This window comes from Ischnura elegans (assembly GCF_921293095.1).
Source record: "Ischnura elegans chromosome 13 unlocalized genomic scaffold, ioIscEleg1.1 SUPER_13_unloc_4, whole genome shotgun sequence".
Lineage (NCBI taxonomy): Eukaryota > Metazoa > Arthropoda > Insecta > Odonata > Coenagrionidae > Ischnura > Ischnura elegans.
In genome coordinates, this window is record NW_025791660.1 from 1,600,388 (window position 1) to 1,624,408 (window position 24,021).

Sequence of the window (24,021 nt, forward strand, 5' to 3'; positions counted from 1 at the left end):
CCTGAGGAATAGTGACGCGTGGAGACAGTGTAGTGTAAGGTGGACGACGCCGCATCTTGACTATATGACTCAGTATCCTTTTTCTAGCGCACACTCTTTCTACCGCCTTCGTAAGTTTTTCATGAAACAAAAACTACTGTGTGAACAATTACATTTGTGATTCTACGAATTGTTTTCCTCATTAAAACTAATGAGAAGCTATCAATTTATTTATTATGAATTCCTGTTACCTTGCTGAACAGCTGGTGAAGGGCTGCGATCCTCGTCGCTGGACGACTTGCCAGATGAACTTGAGTCGATATCCTCTTCATAATCGCTCTCTAGTGGAAACACCTCAGAAATTTCTTCACTCTCAGAATGTCCTTCAATATCGTTTAGGAGCGTCCAAATTTCATCGGGGCGCACACTTTTCCGACGTGCCATCATTCATTTTCTAGCAGCTAATGAGGGCAGGCGTTGCGAATATGACAGCATTCACACCTCACGCACGGACAATCTCAAATGCTTTTGACCTGTCGCTCACAATGTGCCAGATTGTTTGCGCAGGGCACGCGCGCGGAGTAAATGGGGACACTTGCAAGTGTGCGAAGGGGATGTAGACGAAGAATCACTGGCCGAAGAGTGCTCAGAAATTCTGGGACACAAAAAAGGGACCTACGTCGTTTAAGTATAATCACGTTTTTTTCAATGAAGGATAGAGCGGGAGTTATATATTTTACTCAGTATTATGGTTATGAAAAATAAATAAAAGTCAGAAAGTTTTAGGAACCTAGGCAAAAATCGTAAGCAATGAGGCAACTGTTTATGGTGCTGGGACCCAATAAAGGGACATTCGGGGTTGAAGTGTTAAAGTCGGGACCGGAGAATCTTTAGAGCTCAATCCAGCATGCATGCTTAGAGGAAAACTCAACCGTATCGTAGGGTTTAACAGGCACCACCAAGTAAGAGCAGTTTCCATGTACGGAAAGTTTTCTTGGTCCGGGCAGAATAACATTGAACGCTGTGGAACTAACGCCTCTAAACAATGGAAAAATTCAATAATAGACGCAGTCAGCACAAAATGTTAATTTCCATCTCATTAGTCTTCAATAATGCAAACCTTGCAACAAGGGATTGTTTTCACTAATGGCCTGCAAAAATGCTCCGTACGAAGGGGATTGAGGGGAGCCTCTTGGGGTTCAGGACAGCAGTCATGCTTAGGCGAGAACTCCATCGACTGGAAAGGGCTAACTCGAACAATGCGTATAAAACGAACTTTTGCGATTGTTTCCCTTTCCAGAGCCATTAACGTGAATTAAGCTAGTTTTTATGTGGACTGGAAATAAGGGGAAAGTCGTATACATTGAAAACTTGAGGGGTTCGATGGAAACATGACAATGCTTAATAAACGATTTTAATTTATCCTGGTGAATAATATTGAGGATTATACACAACGCTACTAGGCTATCATGCCATGAGATGTAAAGATGCATGAATTCTTTGCCGAACACAACGTTACTAGGTCCGCATAGTTAAGGAAACCATTGAAATTCACTTCCATCCAAAACATTTCATTTGCGATGCCGGCTTTCATCTTAGCCATGCATGGATACCTGTTATGAGCTGCATAAAAGCATTAAATAAGCACATAAAGAATTTCAAAAGTCCTTCAACCAGTTGGACGATGCCCGAGTCTTATTCCTATGCTCGCTTTACGGTCAATTATATTAAGTGTGAAATTGGAATATCTTTGCGTAACACGCCTTGAAAGTGTAAGACAAGTCATCTTCCGAAACTTCGACTTAACGACTGAATTAACCTGGTTGAGAACCCGACAAGTTTCCCCAGTGAATATGCTTGTTTTACAGGACAAAATAAGATGTTTTCACTGAACTCTTTTTCAATAGGTGTGAAGCACTACTGATGCAGGCGCTGTCATACAGGATGTCGATGTTGAACGAGAAGTTCCTGTTTAAGTGGAAGATGAATGAGGCATTGAATGAGTCAGCGCCGCAGCTGCTCCTTCAAATGGGCATCGTAGCAAGCGGCGAGACTCTCGGTGAGTGGATGTGCGTGTATGATCAGGCTTCATAGTTGTCAATGGAATAGAAAAAAACCTTCCCGACTACTTGAGCATCATCTATGTCTACCTAATACCGTGCGACTCATCTCAAGGGTGTTTGGCAGGGGGTGATCAATCACCAGCATGCAATAGAACTCCCACATGCACACCACACGATCCAAAAAACCTTAAGCATTCCTATATATTATACTACCGCATTCATGCAAATGAAAAAAGTTGCGAACTACTCGTTAAGGTAATCTACCAATAATGCTAGAACGTACAAAACACGCTGTTCAAATAATAAGAAAATTCAGAAGCTTGCATTAATTAATAGTACCGGGCTAAACTTGTGGAAATCCTTGATCGTAGGAATAGAAGAAATAAAAACTTGGCTATTTCCAAATGGTAAAAACTTATTTTCATGTGAAACTAGCCAAGTGTTTTTTTAATCTATCCCCACTACTTACGATTTTTCCCGTACCTGGCAGCTCTTCTCTCAACAATAGGGAAATGGGAAATGAGAAGTTAGGGCTGGAATACTGGTTATTCCTTGCTTACTTTTCTCCTTCTATTCACATTCAGTGACATGTTGGTATCCAATCCAGAGGCAGTGTTTGAAGTGGTTTTCCTTTCACTCATAGTTTGATCACCGTCTCCAAATACAATTGAGGGATTGAGGGATGGACTGGGCCTTTTGGATGGATTCGGGAGCGGTGTCTTTTCTGACGAGGTTAACCATATCTTGCGGACGCCAACGTACTACGGAAGATCAGATCATATAAATAAAATAAGAGAGATAGATTGCAGAACAGACAGATTCCGAATGTCATTTTTTCCACGATCAATAAGAGATTATAACGGCAGCAATAGAGCGCGTAAATAGATTGCATGACTTGTAGTGTAGCCTACTAACCTATGTAAAACTTACTGCATGTTTCTGAATTTCTATTCTATATTCTATTTCTAACAGCATATAGTAGTATAGTTTGTTATTATACGGGACGTTTCTTGGACGGTGTGGTGTGCATGTGGGAGTCCAAATGCATGCTGCATGCTGGTGATTGATCACCCCCTGCCAAACACCCTAGAGGTGGCTCGCAGGGTAATTTGTAGATGTAGATGTAGATGTACAAAGAGCCCTGCAAAACTGCCTGAGTATTCGGCCACAATTGGTCGGTCGACAGAAAGTGAATCATCAGTATCCTGTAAGTACACCCAATCTCAGGTACTAAAACAAATAGGACATCTACTTCAGTGAAAAAAGTTTTTTTTCTTTCATCCGCGTTAATGGGTTTATAAAAGAATATTAGGAGAGTGCGACAACAAAGTGAAAGAAATTAGCTACTTTTTCCTCGTTAGACCACATTCAGAATACGCTGCCAGCGTTTGAGATCCACAAAAATACGATAAAAATAGAGTTACAGCGCAGTTACAAAATAGAGTTGCAAAGAAGAGCTGTCAGGTACGTGAAAATCGTTACGATAGTCTTGTTAGTAAAAATGACCTCTAAGATAAACTCAGATGGGAATCTTTGTCAGAACGAAGATTGAAATATAGACTTAACAAATTACATAAATTCAAGAGCAGTATCTTTTCTAACGAAGTGAGCCATATCTTACGGACGCCAAGATACTACGGTAGATCCGATCATATAAATAAAATCAGAGTGATAGATTGTAGAACACACAGATTCAGAATATCTTTTCCATCAATAAGGCATCGTAACGGCAGCGTAAGCTTTTTATACCTTAATACATGTTTTTGAATTTAATTGCTATTTCTAACAGTATTTGGCAGTATAACTTTAGTTAGTATATGTGATGTTTTTTGGACGGTGTGGTGTGCATGTGGGAGTCCAATTGCATGCTGCATGCTGGTGATTGATCACCCCTGCCAAACACCCAATAGGTGGCTCGCAGGGTATTATGTACATGTATACAGTATTTTTCATGTATGGCATTCGTGTTTTTTTTTTCAGGGTACAGTAACACAATAGGAATGCTGGTTTCACAGACAACTTTCGCATGGTCTCTCCATTTGTACCACCATAGGATGCACTATGTCGGCCTCGAGAACAACTTCTCACCCTTACACCGGGTCACTGACTGTTTGGCTCACTTCCTTATTGTCTGTAAGCACTGCGTCTTTATATTTTATTTTATTACTTATTATTATTTAGTTATGTTTAGGGTGACAAGTTGCCAAGAGCTGGAGAATAATACAGCATACTATTAAAACGGAGGATAAAGGGAGAATAAGTACAGCACTTGAAAAATAACGACAATTTCATAATAAAAAATAAAAAAATTAATTGCATTATAATTTTGCATATTTTTTGTGGATTTAATGTTTTTAACAATTTGTGCTGTTGTAACTGAATTTTTTTTATAATTCCTTAGTGAGGAAATGTTTAATCCGTTTCTCTAGGCTGTTCACTGAAGTGAACTTTGGGAAAATAACCTTCCTGCACTTGTATTGTACCACGGTGTTGCAGTAGACATATTCAGAAATATTGAGGAGGACACTCTGAATCCGTGTATTCTACCGTCTAACTTTTTTATTTTATTTGTAAGATCTGATCTTCCACAGTATTTTGGTATTCGTAGAATATGGCTAATTTCGTCAGAAAATACACTACTCTTGAATTTAACCAATAGGTTTAGTCTATTTTTCGTCTACGGTATGACAAAGATACTCATCCCAGCTTATCTAAGAGTTCAGTTACTATAGCATGAGTATCATAACGACTTTTCACGTACCTGGCTGCTCTTCTTTGAATAGTATGGGTAGCATGTATGGGGAAAAAAGTATCCCAACAGAGTTTGTGCCGCCACCATCGCTTCGCAGGAGAATGGATTCCCTTCCTAACAGTATATAATCCTTGCAATGAGACGAGGAAAATTCAAATACCGTCTTTTTTCTACCACCAAGGTCGTGACGGTGAATTTGCCTGCCTCGAACCGAAGCTTTAACGTATTTCGCACTCCTCTGTACAATGCTGGCGCATTCGATAACCTTAGGAACTCTGCCTTCCTTTTACCTGGTATCTCCCTCTAACCCTCCTTTCCGTTCCTTCTTCGCACCTACTCCAGCAGTCATTATAAAATTCACCGAAAGCCCATCTCCACTTCCTCATTTTCTCGTCCCTGAAAATTTACGGGATAAATATTTACTAGATGCAATCTGCAAGGCAGCAATGGCGAGGAGCGATTTTGAGCATCAGGAATCACTCAAAATACACAGGTCAACAGAATTTTTTTTCTATCCTATAGATGTTGTTTGGTGATCCTTGAGGTGCTTTTTGTCCTAATTCCAAATCAAGGCTCAGATATTTTCTATCGCGTCTTCTTTCTTTAGGAGATCCGAACTAAATAAGGGTTCAAGGATATTTAAGCAAATAATTCGTGATTTTAAAAATGTGAAGAAATAGGTACTTTCAAAGGATTTTCTCGTATATTCAGCATCTAGTAAGTCCCTATTCAGTGTCAATCAGTAATCTGCTATAACGTTGCTGAAATTTTCTTGGTTCTATATTTCCAAATGTAAAATATCTTGGTCAAAACGCTCGCTGTGTTCATCGCTAACAGCACTGAGTTTTGTTGGAAAAGGGCAGGGTTTGAGTCAAGAAAATAGATTTTTAAATTCATATTGCAGCCCATATTTTGGTGCGATTTATTTATATTAATATAGCCACCAGATCATGATAATTTTCAGCCATGATAATTCCTAAAAATGTTCCGATACATTTCTAAATGCGTTCCATGCGCTTTTCTCCGTTGACCTCACTTACTGTTGAAATTCTGAATTCTTCAATCTCTAATCTGTTTAATAGTCTTTATTTGATCTTTACCTCACTTAATTGAAGGACATTTTGTTTCAAATAAGTAAAACCAGCACCATGTTTGTCGATGCCTTCAACAAATTTAAAAAAGTCCGTATTTAATATGCAGAAGTGGAGAAAGAATATTTTTTTGGATCGACCAAAGGCCGTCAAAGGACATTTTTGGATTCAGGGACCAGTTCTTTATGTTCCCGACAATTTTTTTCTGTCTCTGATATCCCATTCGCAGATGTAGCAACAGCATTTCGTATAGCCAAGCTGTAATCCTAGTGGCATTGTAATTACTTCAAGTGGCCACAAATATACCATTTATATTTTTGGTAGTGATTTTTTTCTAAAAGTAACTGCATATTCTCGTAAGATTCTTTCATTTCAGTTTCATGAGTTAGCAATATTGATGGGAGCTCATTACCGTTATGTAAGAGATTTTCTTCTAAAATAACACACGAGGAATAAATAAACAAACGCTAATCATCTGTGTTTATTTCAAAATTAAGAGTATCAATAACAGAGAGAACATCATTGCAAAAAGCAATTCGTTTTTGTAGAAGAAAACAAATCAAATTCGTCATGGCAAGAGCAGGACATCAAAAGTTTCAAATTTGGATCCAACAATTTAAAAACATTTAACCCATTTACGGCCAACGTTGCGAAAACGCAGCATTATTGAGAAATGCAAAAAAAAATGTTTCAATTGAATTCTAATAATGTAGAATTCGCTTCTTTCGATAAAAATAAGTATCACCTGATTTTTAGTGAGATTATAATGACATTTAATAAGTGTATCCTCATTTATAAAAATACTCAAAATCTGTCAATTTTCGAGTCTCCTGTTAAGCAAGATAAATAATTTTTCCTAAGATGAACTATTGCCATTATTTTTTTTACTCGTCCATGTGGACGTAGAAATTTAAATTAAAAGATATTAAAGCCTATATTTCATCAGGGAGTCAACATTAAGCGCAAATCAGATCCGGAAAATAATGTTGCATTTTTGCAACTTTGGCCGAATCTATCTTCTCCATATATATACAATCGCATGTGTAACTACTCACTCACTCGTGCATACTAATTCCCGACCACTTTCAGGAGAGCTGGAGAGCTGAAATTTGAGGAACAGATGGAAAAAAAATATTGATCGGGAGGAAAATTCCAAAAATATTGATCGGGAGGAAAAGTCCGAAAACTCGAAAAAGTTGATTAGTTTTCGAGAAATATCGACTTGAATTAACATGGGAGCCTTATGGGACTAAAACATCTTCCCAATTATTGCGTATTTGTTAAAGTTTCAGGAAGATGAGATTCCTATGACTAAAACTAGAATTTTTTAAAAATTTTTGATGTGATTGTCATTGCGATATATTGATAAAAAGTATTTTTTATGATTTTTTGATAATACCCTATGCTTTTCTCATGGGCCTATCTTTGGAATTTTTTTTTACCAACTTGCAATACCGTAGGACTAATTCCTTGAAACGCAAGATACTAGATTTTTCGCTTGATTTTTTGGCTATCTTGGAATATTCATAAGTTTAAAGAATTCCGAGGAAAAAACGATTTTCGATTTTCCATTGTTGAGATGACAAATTTTCAAACTCGGATTTCGGACTTGAGACATGTGCGATATGAAAATTCGGAATCTTCGAGAAAAACCGTTTAGAGTGCTTTGCACCCTAACGTTTTAGCCTACTTTCCCCGTAACTCTCTTGGTTAATGAATAATAAAATTCCGAAAAATATCCTGCACATGAAAAATTATTGTCGCCATTATTTTGTGAAGCACACGATCTTGAATAACTTGGCAACCGTTCAAGTTATTTGAATGAAATTATTAGGCTAATACTAATATCAAAAAGAAAAAATTTTGCAATGATAACTATTCCACTAGATCGATTCATGTCAGAGTTATATCGATACCAATCTCTTTGGATACGCTTTACTCGCTAATTACTTTTTTGTTATTCTAGTTAATGAACACGAAATTCAAAACTATTACTAATGCTAACGTGTTAAATCAGACAAAAGTTAAATCAAGCGGATCCAATACTTGTAGACGAAGTTATTATCGACCCAAGTGTGCATTCGATACATGTCTTTTTCAGGCTTATTTACATAATTTCGGGGATAATTTTTTTTAATATTTGCTAAGACAGCCACGTACTATAAGAACATGTAAATTATTTTGATAAGTGATGATTCCTAATGAAGATATATCGAAATGAATTTATATCGATAGGACTAATTTTCTCCTTTGTTATTGACCGTACCTCTCCGAAATTTTTAGGATAGTACGTGATTGGTAATATAAGATTTCTGTTATCTTTTGGTCTCAATGGCAACCATAGTTTTAACTTTATGCCGAAATATATTTTCAATGTAAAGTAAATGGGGATATATCAAAATCGTTTTACACAAGTTTCCTCTTTTGCGAGATTAATAAAAATATAAGGACACGATCCTTACCATAGAGGTCACATTTAGCAACGATAAACATCCCCCTTGACCCATTTTCCAACAAGAAAAATCGAATCTAAAATGTTGGAATTCGATCTTTTTTATATAATTAGGTAAGGGACTTAAACTCTAACCGGTAGATAAAGAAAGGTACAAAACAAGATAAAAGTTTCAATAAACTAATGCGGTTGTTAAAGTCGAAATTGTAAGAATAGAATTGAATTGAAAAATAAGATTGTGGACGTTAGAGATCCCTTTTGCATACCTTTTACTATAGTTGTTGGGATAAGACTTTTAACGGTATGCTAGAAGGTAACTTACTATTCATACATATAAAATATTTTGCAGAACTACATCCAATTATGAAATTATATCGATAGGTGTCATTTTCTCCTACCATATTAAGCGTACCTGCCCGAATATATATATCTCGAGTAATGTATTAACCTTAACATGGAAATTTTTGCTGCGTTAAATGCGTTAATAATGGCCTTAGAACTTCGTTTAAAATTTGACAATGCTCAGATAAAAAAGAGGAATTCAATTCAAAGTCTGTAATTTACGTGCAAGCAACAATTATCCATTTGCTAAATACATATAAGCAATGCATAAGTTTACCGCGAACCAATGCCGAAGGTATGGTCGTAAACCCGGAAAGGAGGGAGCACAACTACTCTCGGAGTCCGAGATAATGCGAAGTCCCTGCGTGGAGGGGTCGAAAAAGGTTCAGCGAGACCCTTATTAACGAATGCCCTCCAAAATAGCTCCGTACCACGAGAAAGAAGAGTCTCTTGGGGCTCAGTACAGCAGTCATGCTAAGACGAAAACTCCGCCGTCTCGAAAGGGTTGGCTCAAAGGTGGAAAATTACTCCCTTTTTCAGACAGGGTTATAAGCTTTATTCTCATAGTCTATTGGGTGGCCAAGATGAAGGATGGGCTCTTCATGGGTTACGCGGCACCAGTGTAGAGCTTCTTACTGCTTGGACTAAGGGAAAAGGTCATAAGGTATTTGCTCAACCCATGATTTGCCAGATCATTTTTCAGACTTATTATTGTTGAAGAAATGAAAGAAATTACAACGAAGTCAAAACACACTGTAAAATATCCAGATGACTTTGAATCAGCGATACCACCGTTCCCTCACTCCAAAAATTTACAAGTGTCGAAACCAATGGAGTAAATTAATCTCAGCAAAGATTCAGAAAGTAAACAAGAACATGATAATGAAGTATTCGGAAACTCGAAGGACCCAAATTTTGGACCGATTAAATCTGCTGGACCCCATTTTATAGCGCAAAAGGATTTAAATGATCTACTGCACAATTTAAATTTTATCCAGAACGCAGGGTAAAAGCATAGGATCACGATTAACCCATTACCTGCCGAGTAAAGAAATACTTGAAAAAATATAATTTTTTCTCTTCATTTTACCTAATATCATGCTAAATAAGGTATATTGAAAATATGGGCTTTCAAAAAAATTTGCTTGTGGTAAAAAAATGTTGCGTTTTCGCAACGTTGGCCAAATCCGGTATCTATAGGCTGTTATGCAATCCGCATTACATTACATTGCCGTCTCATAGGAATGTGCTGTTTTTACTGTCGGATATAAACCTATGCCTTTTTATGCCACGTATATAAAAAACATCGTCATATTGGATAAATGAAATCTGTAAATATTATGTATCCAATGAGATGTTGCTGTTATTTGACCTAAATCCACTATAAAATAGTCATGTTTTACGGTTTGAAAGAAATATGTCAAAGCGAAAATTTTCTCAGAAGTGCATGTATTTCACATTTTTTCATTGACTTAAATTTTGTCATTGAAGATTGAATTATAACAATTAATTGCTAGTGATGAAATATTGAAGAATTTGTGGTGCAATGGAACAATAATTTTTGTACATTTAATACATGGTTTTGGTTTTACACTGTTTCGGCAACAACTGAATTTTTTTAACTCTATGGCCAAATTCGTCCTTACATGCTTCACGAATCCGCGATAAATTACATAGCCTAACTTTTTCTATGTTTAAGGACGCGAATTGTATAGGGGCACGTCATCTACTGACTGATTCACTTCACATTTTAGATGCGTCCCTGCTAGATACGATTTGAAGTTTACCAGTGAAATTTACCTCCGTTGCATAACCTGTACAATTTCCTGGCGTTAGTGGAAACGCTGTCCAGTAAGTTATTAAGCTAGGACCTTTTTCCTCCAGAATTCTAGTGCGGTAATTTGCATTTGCATTGTCAAGTAGGTCCACACCTTCCATGCATTTACTTTACTCCCCAATAACACGCAGTATTTTCTTTTATTGATAGAGAATAGTATGTGAAATAGTATTTCCTTTTTTCTACTGAAACTTTTCCCTGTGCTCAATGGAAGCGAAAAACTTGTATTACTGTTTACAGGGACAATCTGATTATCATTCCGTCGAACAATAGTAAGACCTTCGGCTTTATCAAATATTTATTTTCATGTTCCTCTCGGTTTTACGTCAATGGTTTTATTATATTCTATCTGGCACTTCTATGTTATGTTTTCATGGATGCTCCAGTGACAAATAATCCTTTTTCTTTCAAAGCAATAAATAGTCTTCAAAATAAACAGAAGTTATAGAAAAACATACGATGATTCGAGAAATCATGGATAACCTTGAGAAATTCCGGAATAACACTCGCTCCCAAGTCTAAATTTCGATGGAAGTAATTTTCTATCGGTTGCACCCTAAAACCGTCTGAATAACATAAGCACCAAAGTTAGAAGTAAAATCTAAAAGGCTTGTTTTTAAAGAACATTTATGCACTCTAGTCACCAAAGTATGGTACCATTAGCTCATTAATTCTAAAATTTAAGTGCAAATATTCCGAATTGTAATAATTTTTAATTCAAGTAGAAATATCTAAACTAAAGTGGACAAATAAATGAAGGACGAAAAGTAATCTCCAATGAATTCACATTTCACTTGGAACAATATCTCCGCTTTTATTAAATTCGAAATCTCAGAAGCACTTTGATGTACTATATGTCAGCATCAACATCTACGGCTGTACACCTAGGTCCTAGTCGGTCACTTCTTAGGTGGAGGTCTTCTCAGATTTTTCAATGCCTCATTGCCCTCCTTGTTGCGCTTCTCCGAGTAGTATACGGTACATCAATTTTATTCATCCTTCGCTGTTTCCTCTGCTGTTAACCCTTAACCAGTGACGTGCAATTCTCGTTACACTACCAGTGACGTGCGGTCTGGGAGATCTCAATGCATCAAAAACTCATAAAACGTTACAAAGTCATTTTTAATGCTTATTTTAATGTTTATTTGACCTCTCAACTATTATATAACTTATATTTAATATTATGCATTCTCAATACGAACCAATTTTTTCAGTAAAAATTGTTATTTGAAACAGGAAAAAAAAACTGGTGTCAAACCCACTTGTGAGTTTTTATTAATATCGTACTTTTTTTAAATTAAGTGCTTAATAATCCGCGTTACGTAACTAAAAATTCTTCCTTAAAATTATTAATAATTATTATTATTCTTGAAAAATCAATAGGAATTTTTTTGACATATCTTTTTAATTATTTCCACCAGCATTACGTTTATTGGCTTTTCCAATTTAGTGACGTGAGGTCTCGTGGGCCGGTACTAAAATTCAGGAGCGAATTTTCAGTAATAAATAATAGGAACGTTAAATATTATAGGTGCTATGTCCTTATTATACAAAATTATGACGCACACGAGGATTATACTTATTTTGTAATATCAATTTTGAAAATATTCACAATTTTAGAAACGCAGCGGTCTCTCAGAACGCACGTCACCGGTTAAGGGTTAAGCCTGCCTCCAACATGCTAACTACTTTTCCCTCTTTTGCCTGCTGGCATAGGTATCCTAAATAAATATAGGAAAATATCCTTCTCGATGGAATGAAAAACGTGTTCTGGCAATGTGCAGGACAGTCCTTCCGGAAAAGCTAAAACTTCTTCAAATCAACTGCATTCAAATACGTGGCCCATCGAATAATCTCGTTGACTGTCTTTTTTACCTTAAGAGAAAGATGCCCTACGGCTCGTAATGACTTTTGTCTTTTCATTGATATAGGCGAAGGAAAATTCAGAGGAGCGTTCCCAATGTGCGCACATGATGCCGTCGAATGCGCCTCAATTCTACGGAGTTCATCGCCAGTCATGCTTTGGGCTGCGGGAGACTCAGACTCAGTCGGTCGCGTATTTGGATGACGAAAATAGGAAATGGTTTCCCTTGTTTGAATTTCCCTCACTGACCAAAGAATAACAACCCCTGGAAAGGAAACCCACTAACCCGCGGAGCGATAGTGGCGGCACAAACTTTGTCGGGAAACTTTTCCCCCATTGTACATGTAGTTGTCTTCAGTAAAAACAAATTTTTTTCCTGATTATGACACGAATATTTTAGTTCCCCTACTTGCATTGATCCGTGGTTTGCTTTCCTCTCCATAGGTGGCAGGTTTATGGCTATATCCTGCATAGCTGCTCTCTCTCCAATGTGGTTCTCTATAATCACATTTATCTACCTAGGATTCCGCTTCATTTACCTATACTACTTTAGTTCAGAGCGAAGTATCTACAGGTAAGGTAAATTTGTAAATTGTAACAGGTAAGGTACATTTGTAAATAGATGGGAAATGGTTAATTCAGTTGGCATTCATTCTACGTGTATTTCTCTATTCAGTAGTGCATTGTATGCACTGAGTCAGTGGCCCTTAACACTAGAACTACCGATGGAGTCATTTTGACTCCTCGCCATTTTTATTTCTCTGCCCTGTCTAAAATTTTCCGAATTCCGGCCTGAAATTCCGTGACTTTTATTCATTTTTGACACAAAATAAGGCTTTGCGGTTAAAATAATTTTATAAAATAAAATAGTCAACGTTTTTCAAAATTTACCTTTGACTACCAAAGGGAGTCATTTTGACTCCCTAATGTATTTTGCTTGTCTTTTCACCAAATAGTAATATTTATTTAAGTGTTTATCTCTTTTTATGTTAATAATAATTAATTGAAATCAATCAATGGCTTGAATATACATTTTTTTTCCTTTTGGCCCATATTTGCGAGACTTTGAAAGCATTTCTTATTTTACGGGTCTGTGTTTGGATCTACAAACTATGTGTATGCCCTGATATTATTTTACCTTGCGATAAAGTGGTGAATATGCAATTCATAGCATTTTCAAATTCATGTGTTTAGAATCCGTCGTTTGTGCCCCTTTTCCCTTACACTTTCCTTCTCGCCGCCCACCTTTGCCGCCGCCCGCTAATACTGTGTATTGCGCTGCAGCACTATTATTTCAGCCTTGACTGCGTGGAAGTTGATTTTCAAATATGAAAAAGTACCTTTGATATACTGATTCCCCAGAAAAATAGATACACTGATGAACCAGGAAAATAAATCAGTAGAATGAAATAAAGTTACCGTCCTAGCACGTTCTGACAGCGCTGGCTGCCGGGTGCCGCACAGGAAAACCGTGTGCTGTCCTTTGCATTAGTCAATCCAGTGAACTCTCGAGTGGACTGCAAAACTCCTATGAAGCAAGGATTTCATTCTTCCTGACTGGCAGTATGGCTAGAAGAAGTAGTCGAAGGCGTGAAGAAGTCCTATCTATGTTGCATTCTATACCGGAAGGTGAATCGGAACGCGAAACAAAAGATCATTTCGGCTGTGACGAAGTCGAGGATTTTATTCCTCAAAACGTTTCTAGCGAGTCTGAAGATTCAGACAAAACGTGTGCGAAATATAAGCAGTAATTTACATTTACTTCCCCTATCATAGGTTGTTACAAAAAAAGGTATTATCTATGATTATCTATGATCTCACATAAAGCGATGTACAATTGTGGAACCACGCAGGCAAAATTACGAAGATTTCACTCTTTCCGATGTGGAGCAAGTTGCATGTATAGCCATATTTTATGCCCGTGGAATATCAGGTACAAATGATCACTCTACTGAGAGTATTTGGTCAAACGACTGGGGAATATCATTTTCTACAACGAACGACTAGGTTTGTTAACATTTGGTAATGTCTAAGATTTGATGAGAAATCTAACCGATTCCAGCGGCTCAAAACTGTCAAGTTTGCCCTCTTTTCAAGAGTGTACGATAGTTTCATAGAGAATTACATTGCTTGTTACACACCTGGTCCGTACATTATAGTTGATGAACAACTTTTTTCCAGTATAATTAGGTATATTTAACTCTGTACATTCCTTATAATTCGGACAAATATGCCCATGAATATTGGGTACCTATTGATAAGGATAGCAAATATCTTGCAAACGCCTTCCCTTATGTTGGAAAAGGTAATTCACTTCATGCAGATTGCCGTTTAGCAGTACTGAAGCTATTGCAACCCTTTCTGAAAAAGGGCGAAATGTTACGGTATATAATTACTTTACCTCAGTCAAACTCGCTGAACAGCAAAAAATCCAGGGTAATAGCATTGTGGGAAAGGTAAATAAAAGAGAACAGAAGAACCAAAAGAGATGAAATCACAAATATACCACAAGAACGTCTACTCAGTGACAGCCAATCCACTCGTTGGGAAATACTCCCGACTTAGCAGGTATTCATAGATAGTGTGCAATGAGACTACCTTAAACATTTCGCCCAAGACGTTTTAGAAAAAGCTCGTTACAGAGTTGGCTCCTCATGTTAGATGTACATAAAAGCGATACGTGTCCAATGCCGTAGATTCTTCTGACGGGTTTCTGCAAAATAAGTATTTCCAGGCAAAACCAAAGTGCAAAAATAATCGATCAGTTGGGAATTGTATGACCTGCCAAAAGTCTTTGTGTGGGCAACGAAAATGAACGACAATGCTTGAACTCTAAAGCACCTTAGACAAATGCGTGGTGTTATCAACAGCAATTTTTTTCTTTATTTAATTATCTTCCCAACTTCCATGTAGCCTAAGTAATATTTTTGATCATTCAAACAATATCATAAAATGTGTTGAAAAGTCTACGTTTGCTGTTTTATCCAATTCCTTTATTAACATTCTGTTAAAACAACATATCATGTAAGAAAAAAGAATTTCAAAGCAACACTGTCGAATTTCGCATTTTTTTAATTATATTTTTTTGTTAAAGTGACGTCTAAAATATTGCAATAATCAACAAAAATGATAAACTAATACAATGTATCAATAAAAACAGAGATAAACTGCAAAAATAAACAATTACAAGGTAGGAGTCAAAATGACTCCATTCGGTAGTTCTAGGGGGGGTGTCAAGTCCGGTATTCCTAGTGTTAAATACAAAATATGCGTAGGTATATTTTCATATTTAATATAAAAGATAACATTACAATAATGTATTGCTCGTATCGTATTAAAAACATAACTCACTCTTCAAACATAATTTTAAATTAATTCCTACTATTACAGTCCTACATTTGCCAATGCTGAAAGAGAAATATATTAAAAACCACGATGACAATGGTGATTACTCCAACAACAACAAAATCAGTTGCAAAACAGAGAAATATACATTTCCATTCTTCCCTCGCTCTATTGAGGATAGCAACAGTGTCTCAATTTATAGAATTAATGGCGTTACTCTCTAGGACGACTCATTGAATTTCTTTTCTTCCATGGAATTCCAATTTATATTTCTCTGTTTTGCTGCTGCTGCTGTTGCTGTAATAATCACCATCATCATTCTTGTTTCTAATATAATTTCAGTGTTGGCAAGTACGTGCATTGCTCTGTAAGGAGTTATAAACATAAGATTGACACAAATTCTAAGGTTGTAATTCTTCTAGTTTTTCCTAATTATTATAACAATATAGCCTATTTTACAACAGGATTTTAAACTTTAATTTGAGCTATTTTATGAGTTTTATGCATGTCACGATAAAGTACTATTTCAATTTCAACTTAGCCATTGGTTTCGAAGTAGGCATTGCATCTCAAGCAAAAGGGCCGGATCAAATGAAGGCCCATGGCGCCCTGGGCCATCCACCAACCATGAGCCTTCCGCCATTACAGAGGTAAAAATCACAACATAGGGTGGTTTCCTATTATTTTTGACAGCCTTAATCGAAAGGTTATTACTCGTGGAGTACGCATTTCACGTTTTTAGATTTTTAAATGTTGATATCTATTTTTCGCAATTAAAGGAAAAGTGAAAATCTTCAAGCGCGCGAAAACGTAACGGCTAAGCATGAATGCTGGGAAAATCCCGCATGACGTCATTCTGGTTCCCAATGTCGCCGTGTGAGGTGACCTTGGGGCGGGGATATGTGTGCCGCTGCAATGCAGGCTGCTAGCGGGTAGAAGAGTACCCTGATAGCAAGTAACACTTGGCTTGAGTAAGGAATATATACCCTATCAAACCAAGGAAACTTTCCGACCCTATCCAGTTTTAATAGGTGATTATTAAGAGATGTTTCCCAGAGCTCTGTGCCTCATGCATGCGTTGGTAACCTCAAACAATGTAAAACGCCTATCTACTCGTATAGAAACTAGGTCCCTGTGACGTCACGTGGAGTGGAATCGCATGGGCATCAATCTGGCTTTTTTCAAATGCAGGTAAAATCGAGCATTTCCATTCGTCGTAACTGAGACTTCCAAAACCAAATAACTTGAATATTATGAATACACTAACGGTGAGCAACGAATCGTAATCAATGCCTTTCTTGTATAAACTCTTCTCGGGATACAGCGCGAGTATGCTTAATTAAGAGTTTTTTACGTATTGTTCACCGGGAAAGTAAAATATTACATAATGCCTTTCGTTTTATTTTATGATGGGAACTACCCGATTGGAAAAAAAATTGAAAAAACCACCATGTACGTGTTGGTCAGAAGTGAATCTGGGTTGCATCTGGTTAAAAATTATTCATCAATATTGACATCAAGTAATGATTGATGCTGCTGATGAAAAACACTATATCCTTTGGCGTTGATAACCTTCCGTCAGGCTAGGGATTGATCCAGGAATTATTTCCGGGGGGGCGCAAGGATACCTCGTAATACAGAACGAGCGCAATGATAATGGGACCGTAATAAAAATCTTGCATATTTTTGAGGGTCTGGGGGAAGGGGCACGTGCCCCCTGTGCCCCCCCACTAAATCCACCTATGCGTCAGGCGTTTTATTGGAATGAATAAGTTCAGGGGCAAAGTGTCTGACAGACACCATTGGCAGATACAAGGGGGTGGCACGGGGTGGATCCGCTTGCATTGCTGACCATTACAGAACCACAGTTGTAACTTTTTATATCATAAGATGGCATTGTCTTGCATGTGTTTACGATCATATAAAGTAAAACTTTCTTCAACCTTACATGTAAGTTGATTATTTTTCATGGCGGTAAATGTATAGGTAGCTCAAGATATCGTTTGCCTTGAGTTATTTTCTGTATCCGTTTATGACAGACACAGATGTTAAAAAACATCATGAACTCTTAGCATCTCTCAGTGCATCTTTAAAATTCAATGCGCCATTATTAGTGTAAAAGAACATTTAAATGATGTCTTTCGTGCTACACTTAGACACCATCCGATCCACCGTGCGATTTAACGTGTTCTTCATGGTATTAAGTATTACTTTATGCAATGTGTGTTAGCATGTCAATTTTATAAGATCACTGTTTTTTTTATTTTTCTCTCTTTTTAGCTAGCAATGTTTTTATCTGGCTTTATTGTGTTACTATTTTTTTAATATGCATAATGATTCGGCTCTGATCCGTCGGCATAAATAAGAAAAGCAAAAGGCTGCATAGAGCATGTAAAAATAAACGACTACTATAAGCGACAAGGTTCTATGCCACCTAATGATGAAAATAAGTATACGAGATTTTAGTTTGTGTTTGTAACAAATCCGGCTTGGTGCATTGCTGCATTTGTCGTTTGCTACTAAAGTTCATGAATTTTCGGTGTTCGGTTATGTCAGGAGTCTTCAAATACGGCCTGGGCACTCGTTTCAAGTAGCGCTCGATTCTCGCTCGTTTAACTCTCTGAGACGCCGCTAGGAGCATTGCAGCACTGTACTGCATCTCAAAGTCGCCTTAAACTGTTCGTAAATAAGAAATACGCCCCAGGATACTTCTGTAGACGTTGGTATCGAATACTTCCGTCATCGGCAAATTTGCTATCCGGCCCGCGGGGCGATTTGGAACTTGAAATGTGGCCCTCGTGTCGTAGTAAATTGGAGTCCCCTGGGTTATGTCATGAAATGGAATAACATTATGCATAGAAATTTCAAAAAATTCAGTTTTGTCATCATTTTAATCATTTATTTTTTATTTAAAATGATAGCAAACTGTAATTTATTTAACCCTCCGTTAGTCTCATCCAATATTGGAATGCTAATTGCCGCGCGGCATCTCACAGACACGATATTGAAATTCTTAAACAAAATGCATGAAAGTAGAAATAACTTTTTTAACTACAATTAATAATTCATTGAATACTTAATTTCATGAATGAACAAAAACTTCATGCATAATAATGATGGAGATATTGGTATTAATAAAAGACTGAAAACTTATTACCTTGACGTTTCTTACAGTTTTTCTTTCATCGATATTATATGAAATAGATAACAATAAGAAATTCGTAGCAATAAGACGCATGTCCAAAATTTAACGCCTTAAACAGTTGTTAGTTTAAATTATTAACGTATTTGAAAAACCTTGCTATGAATGTTTCGAAGTTATTACCATGTGAGGTGTTGTAAATAAATTTGACGCGTGACGTCTACTAGACTCCAAAACCTACAAAATATCAAAATTTATTCCATAAATGTGACAATGCATATAACCATATTGGCGACTATTTCAGAATCATAAAAAAATAAGATTTAAGGAATGTAAGTTTCCTAAGAATGGAAATAAGTTTCGGGCAAAAAAAGAAAATGGCCAGGCGTCTGGTAGACTCCACGCCACCAACGGAGAGTTAGGTAATTTAATATTATTTTTATTCTTATGGAACTTTTCCCAAATATTTATCATCAATCCATATATATGTCTTTACTCTCCAAATAGGGACGTCACGATGCTTTTCTCGTACGCAATGTGGCCAATCCACCGCCTGTTCATCACGCCGTATGTCCTGAATATTTGGCGCGTGGACTTGTATGACGACGTCATATACCACTTCGAAACCTTGGTTTTGGCACTGTCTTGGTCATTTCTATTGGACGGTGGACATCCATTGGCAGACTACCGGTGGGCCATCACGGCAACCATACTGGTCTTCAACTTTGTACTCTTGCCCCTCGTTCTCAAGTACAATGCATCCAGGCATGAACCCACAGAGGAGTGCGGTGATGGGCCTCCATTCCCTTCCTGGATCAGCCTGCGGAAGGAGCTGGGAGCAGGAAAACCTGTGGAGGAACGTTTGGGTGGAATGTACAAAGGGGACTAAGTGTTGGTGTGTTAAGGTGGTTTCACACTGTCAAATAAGCGTCAAATTCCGTTGAAGACTCGTTGAACAAGCTTTCTCGAGTGGATATTTCGTAATTTCCATCGTCATGACTGCGGACATTTTGTCTTGAATCCCTTTGCTTCCATCAAATTCGTCTCGTCTTGAACGATTCTAATTTCTATTGCTCGAGAATGGTGTTGAAGTGTTTAGAACAGTCAATGAAGTTTTTCTAGCCTCCCCACCGCTCCCTTCGAGATGGGATGAGTTTTGACATCATGAACACTTTGGAGCCCTTTTTCTATTTTACGAAGAGGTTCGAATTGAACTACCACATGAAGCAGAATAAATGTTTGGTGGTGCAAGAAATTGCTACAGATTTTTGTTTGCATAAAAATTATCATTATAAAACTCTCTGTGTCTAGCTTTATGTTATTCCTTCGTCGTCCGTGTTAACTATCGTCATCCAAGTAAATTCAAGCTTACTACGACTGTATGAAAGGGCGTTAAACTCGATTAAAATATTTTGAACAATCACTCTAAAAGACCGTTTGGAATGATCTAAGACCTCATTTTAGCGTTCAAGACGGCTTTTTGCACGTTTCTTGTTCAATCAAATATGCTTTAGTGTGTGCAATTTAAATTTCTCTGAGTTACTATACGCATTGTTGTCTTTGGTTGATTTGTAATTTCAAATTTGGTGAGTGAATCTTTAAAGAGGAGAATAAATGTTCTTTCAAATTTAAAGTAACCAATAAATTTCCATCCGCTTCTCAAATGGCACTTTCATGTGTTCCAGCATTTCTTTTTCTTCCAAGTAAATCTCTATCCGCTACTTCCAATCATCATATTAATTTCCTTCGAAGAGCGGAATTTTACATCTCTCGTCGTCCATACTTCCGAAAACTAAATCTTACTCGTTAAAATTCTCTAATCGACTTAAGCCACGATCTTCTTATTCCGATGAGAAACTGGACCAATGACCTGTTGTGTCGTTGTTAACCTTTTTTCAGGTGAAATATTGGAATTGCTGAGTTCAGACGCAATGTGCATAACAGGCAAGGATGTGAAAAGACATTATCAACTCAAGGCATGGCTAAGTGGCAAACCTCTAAAGTTTATTAATGTAGTTGAACATTTACATGATATCTTTCGTGCTATGCATAGACCTCTTTCCATGCCGTCATACCATCCCGGACCGATCCAGGTAGGGGGGATTAAACGTGCTTTTTAGGCTATTAAGTATTATTATAAGTAATTTACTTTAGCATGTAAAATGTGTAAGATCGGTATTCTTTTTTATTTTGCTATTTATATATGTGCAATACTGCTTTTATGTTGTTGTATTGTGACATTATTCTGCTTGATTATGCTGAATTATCGCCTCAGATCTGCCGCTTTAAATTCGAAAAGTTAAAGGCTGCATAGAGCGTGTGAAAGAACCAGTTATAATAAGCATCAAGGGTCTATGCCAACTAACGGCATGGAGAAATGAAAAAATAACTCGCGTTGCATCTGTCAGATTAATTGCACCCGACGCGACGGATGACCCTTTGGCTACGGGAGTACGCGATTTTACCTGCCACCCTGGGCGGGAGAGAACCAAGAAGTATTTTTCCCTCTAACCTGGTCGAGTGTCTTGCAAGCAGTGAAACCTTTTAATACGGGGCGACCCACCTTTCTTTCTTACCAAGGGATGGACCTACATTAGGGCACTTGTCATAGGTGCATTATCCCTACAGTGAGGAATAATCCACTTGCGCTCTACCCGAGTAGCAATAATTATTTTGGGAAACTGGCGTTGATAGTCGAGCAATGGTCAAACGCCTAAAAACGTTTTCCCCGCAGCCAGCGGACAATACGTTCAAAAACGTACCCGCAGCCTTAGGGTTAATAGTCAACTCCCAGGAATCCCTTTGCTCTATATTGTCCCATCTAGTACCCCACGCACAAATCTGGTATTTATAGTCGTCTCCTAGGATCCACGTTGAATTTTCTTACGCTGGTAGCGAGATCAGCCTCACATTGCGACATGTGCATGATGCGGAGGAAATTCGAAGTACTGGAATTGTAAACAAAACGCTTTCGTTGCTAACCGTGTTTTGGTGACTTCGTAATCTGGCTTGTTTCGATGCAACCCGACCGACTCCCTAACCAGGAGCCTGCTAGGGGACGTTTAAATAAACGTTACCGCGATTACCCCTGTGAAGTTATCACCTTGGGCCCTTTTAGGGAGACGACTATTAGTACGGCCCCAAGGCAAGCACCCAGCGACATTTACCGACAATCAACACAAACAAAATGACAATTAGAAAAATATGATGTTATTCTTTCCCGAAACATTATTCGGGAAAACGTTTCGTTCGTGGCGCTGGCACGACGGTTCAACAGAGGCCATAACTATCGGATAACAACTCGTATATCGTCATCAGGGTGCATGGTGACGAGTCCTGGAGTCCTAATGAGTTTCACCATTGTTCCGTAATAAAACACATGCAGCAGAAGGTGATTTCCACATTTAACATATAATTCAACTACAAAAAATGGGTTAGACACTTAAGGTGTGATCAGTTTAGTTTTCCTGACGATGTACACTTATGAAACAATGGAATTTGTTGCATGAAAACCGCAATGCAATTGTTTCTTTCATCACTTAACAGTAGAAGGACGGCAGGGGTCATTTGACCCATTTTCAGAATTCAAATTTATTTTTCTCTTATTAAAATATTTTTTTTAATCTTGAAACTTTTTTACTTTGTTCATTTTGGTCTATATTTTGATAAATTAGTAAAAATTCAACAATAATGTTTTGTTTTAAATTTTTATAACGTGTTATACCTAGAAGGACGGCTAGGGGTCATTTAACCCACAACTGGTTTTCGCGCTATTTTCTTGCCCGTGTGCACTTTAGTGCCATGTATATATCATATAATCACTTTGAGGCTAGTGTGGTAGATGGTTTGCTTCATTTTGAACCTGGAAGTACCCGGTTCAATGCCAGTTTCGTCCCAAGGGCTCCTATCTGTATTAAAAAACCAAGGCATAGTGACTTGTTGTGCTCAATCATTCGATTTTTTCGGGCAGCAAAGGGAAATAAAACGTTTTCAAACCTTGATTGGCGTAAATTCATGTAATTATGATATTTTAATTTTGTTTTATTTTTTGTTCAATGATAATTGTATTATCCACACCGGAAAATCATCACGTATCCCATGACTGTTTTCTGTCGGCCAAGATTCAGAGCTCCTAGAGACATTATTTTCAATATCGCCTCATCATGTTTACGAATAACTGTTTCATTTTTCTGGCCTGACGGCACTGTCAATTAGCCTTGCCCCTTTGCCGTGTGTCCAGCATTAGTGCCGCCTGACCCCGTCGGGGCTTGGGGCGGGTTGACTGCACACTGCGCCCTGGGGAAAAATTCTGTCTGTAAAATTCCACTGTAAATCTTACCCTTGGAATCCGCACGTAGGCTGGAGAAAAAGCATTACTGCAAGTTCTTGGAAGATACGAATCAGGATACGGTTGGTGGTTGAGTCCCTGCCTTTCGAACGGCAATTAGCGTTAGCGCTTTTGAAATTTTTGTCCTTTTGTACGAATTTCTAATGCTCTTCAGCTCTTTATACCTCCAATGCAACTTGCGAAGATTCTAGCATGATGTGCTTTAATTTGTAGATTTTTTCGCATGCATATCAGCAGGGAGTTGAGGAAGAAAGTAAGAAATCGAAAAATATATCATAAGAAGAGAATCGTTGCGATTCGAATAGCTGTAGGGAATATTGAAGATCAGTCTCAAAGTGAATCGGAAAAATCAGTTCAAGGACATTCTGACCAATCCATCAACATCTGCGTGTGATGGAAGCGACGAAGTCCAAGATAGTGAATCCGATGGTAACTTTGGTGTAACAGCAAATGCACAGCTCTATCCAACAAAATTCAGCTATCCTTTTATGAGGTATATTCCAAATAAACCAGACAAATTTGGAATCGAGTAGGTACTCGGTTTTGACTGATAAGAAATGAAAATACAGCCTAAATGAATATCCATATTGTGGCAAAGATGATGAATGGCCATCAAATCAAGTGTTGAGTAAATAAATAGTTACTAAGCTGACCGTAGCATACAAGAATCCAGGAATAAATGTAACTTGTAACAATTATTTTCTATTTATCCGGCTGGCAGAAAATCATAAAAAAATGGAAAACTTTTCTTGCACGGACAATCTGAAAAAACAGGCGTGACGCATGAATATCCATGACCCGTAAAA

The 24,021-nt window shown here is 37.5% G+C and overlaps 1 protein-coding gene across 1 annotated transcript in view; it reads left to right on the forward strand.

Annotated features, from left to right (window-relative positions):
• LOC124173030 overlaps positions 1–20,705 on the forward strand; it is a 43,096-nt gene extending 22,391 nt beyond the window's left edge. Inside the window, exons 4-7 of the mRNA XM_046552557.1 lie at positions 1,887–2,038; positions 4,023–4,175; positions 12,825–12,954; positions 19,375–20,705. Of these exons, the coding sequence (XP_046408513.1) occupies positions 1,887–2,038; positions 4,023–4,175; positions 12,825–12,954; positions 19,375–19,756 (817 nt within the window). The 3' untranslated portion in view covers positions 19,757–20,705. The remainder of the gene's footprint in view (positions 1–1,886; positions 2,039–4,022; positions 4,176–12,824; positions 12,955–19,374) is intronic.
• Positions 20,706–24,021: the final 3,316 nt, after the last annotated feature.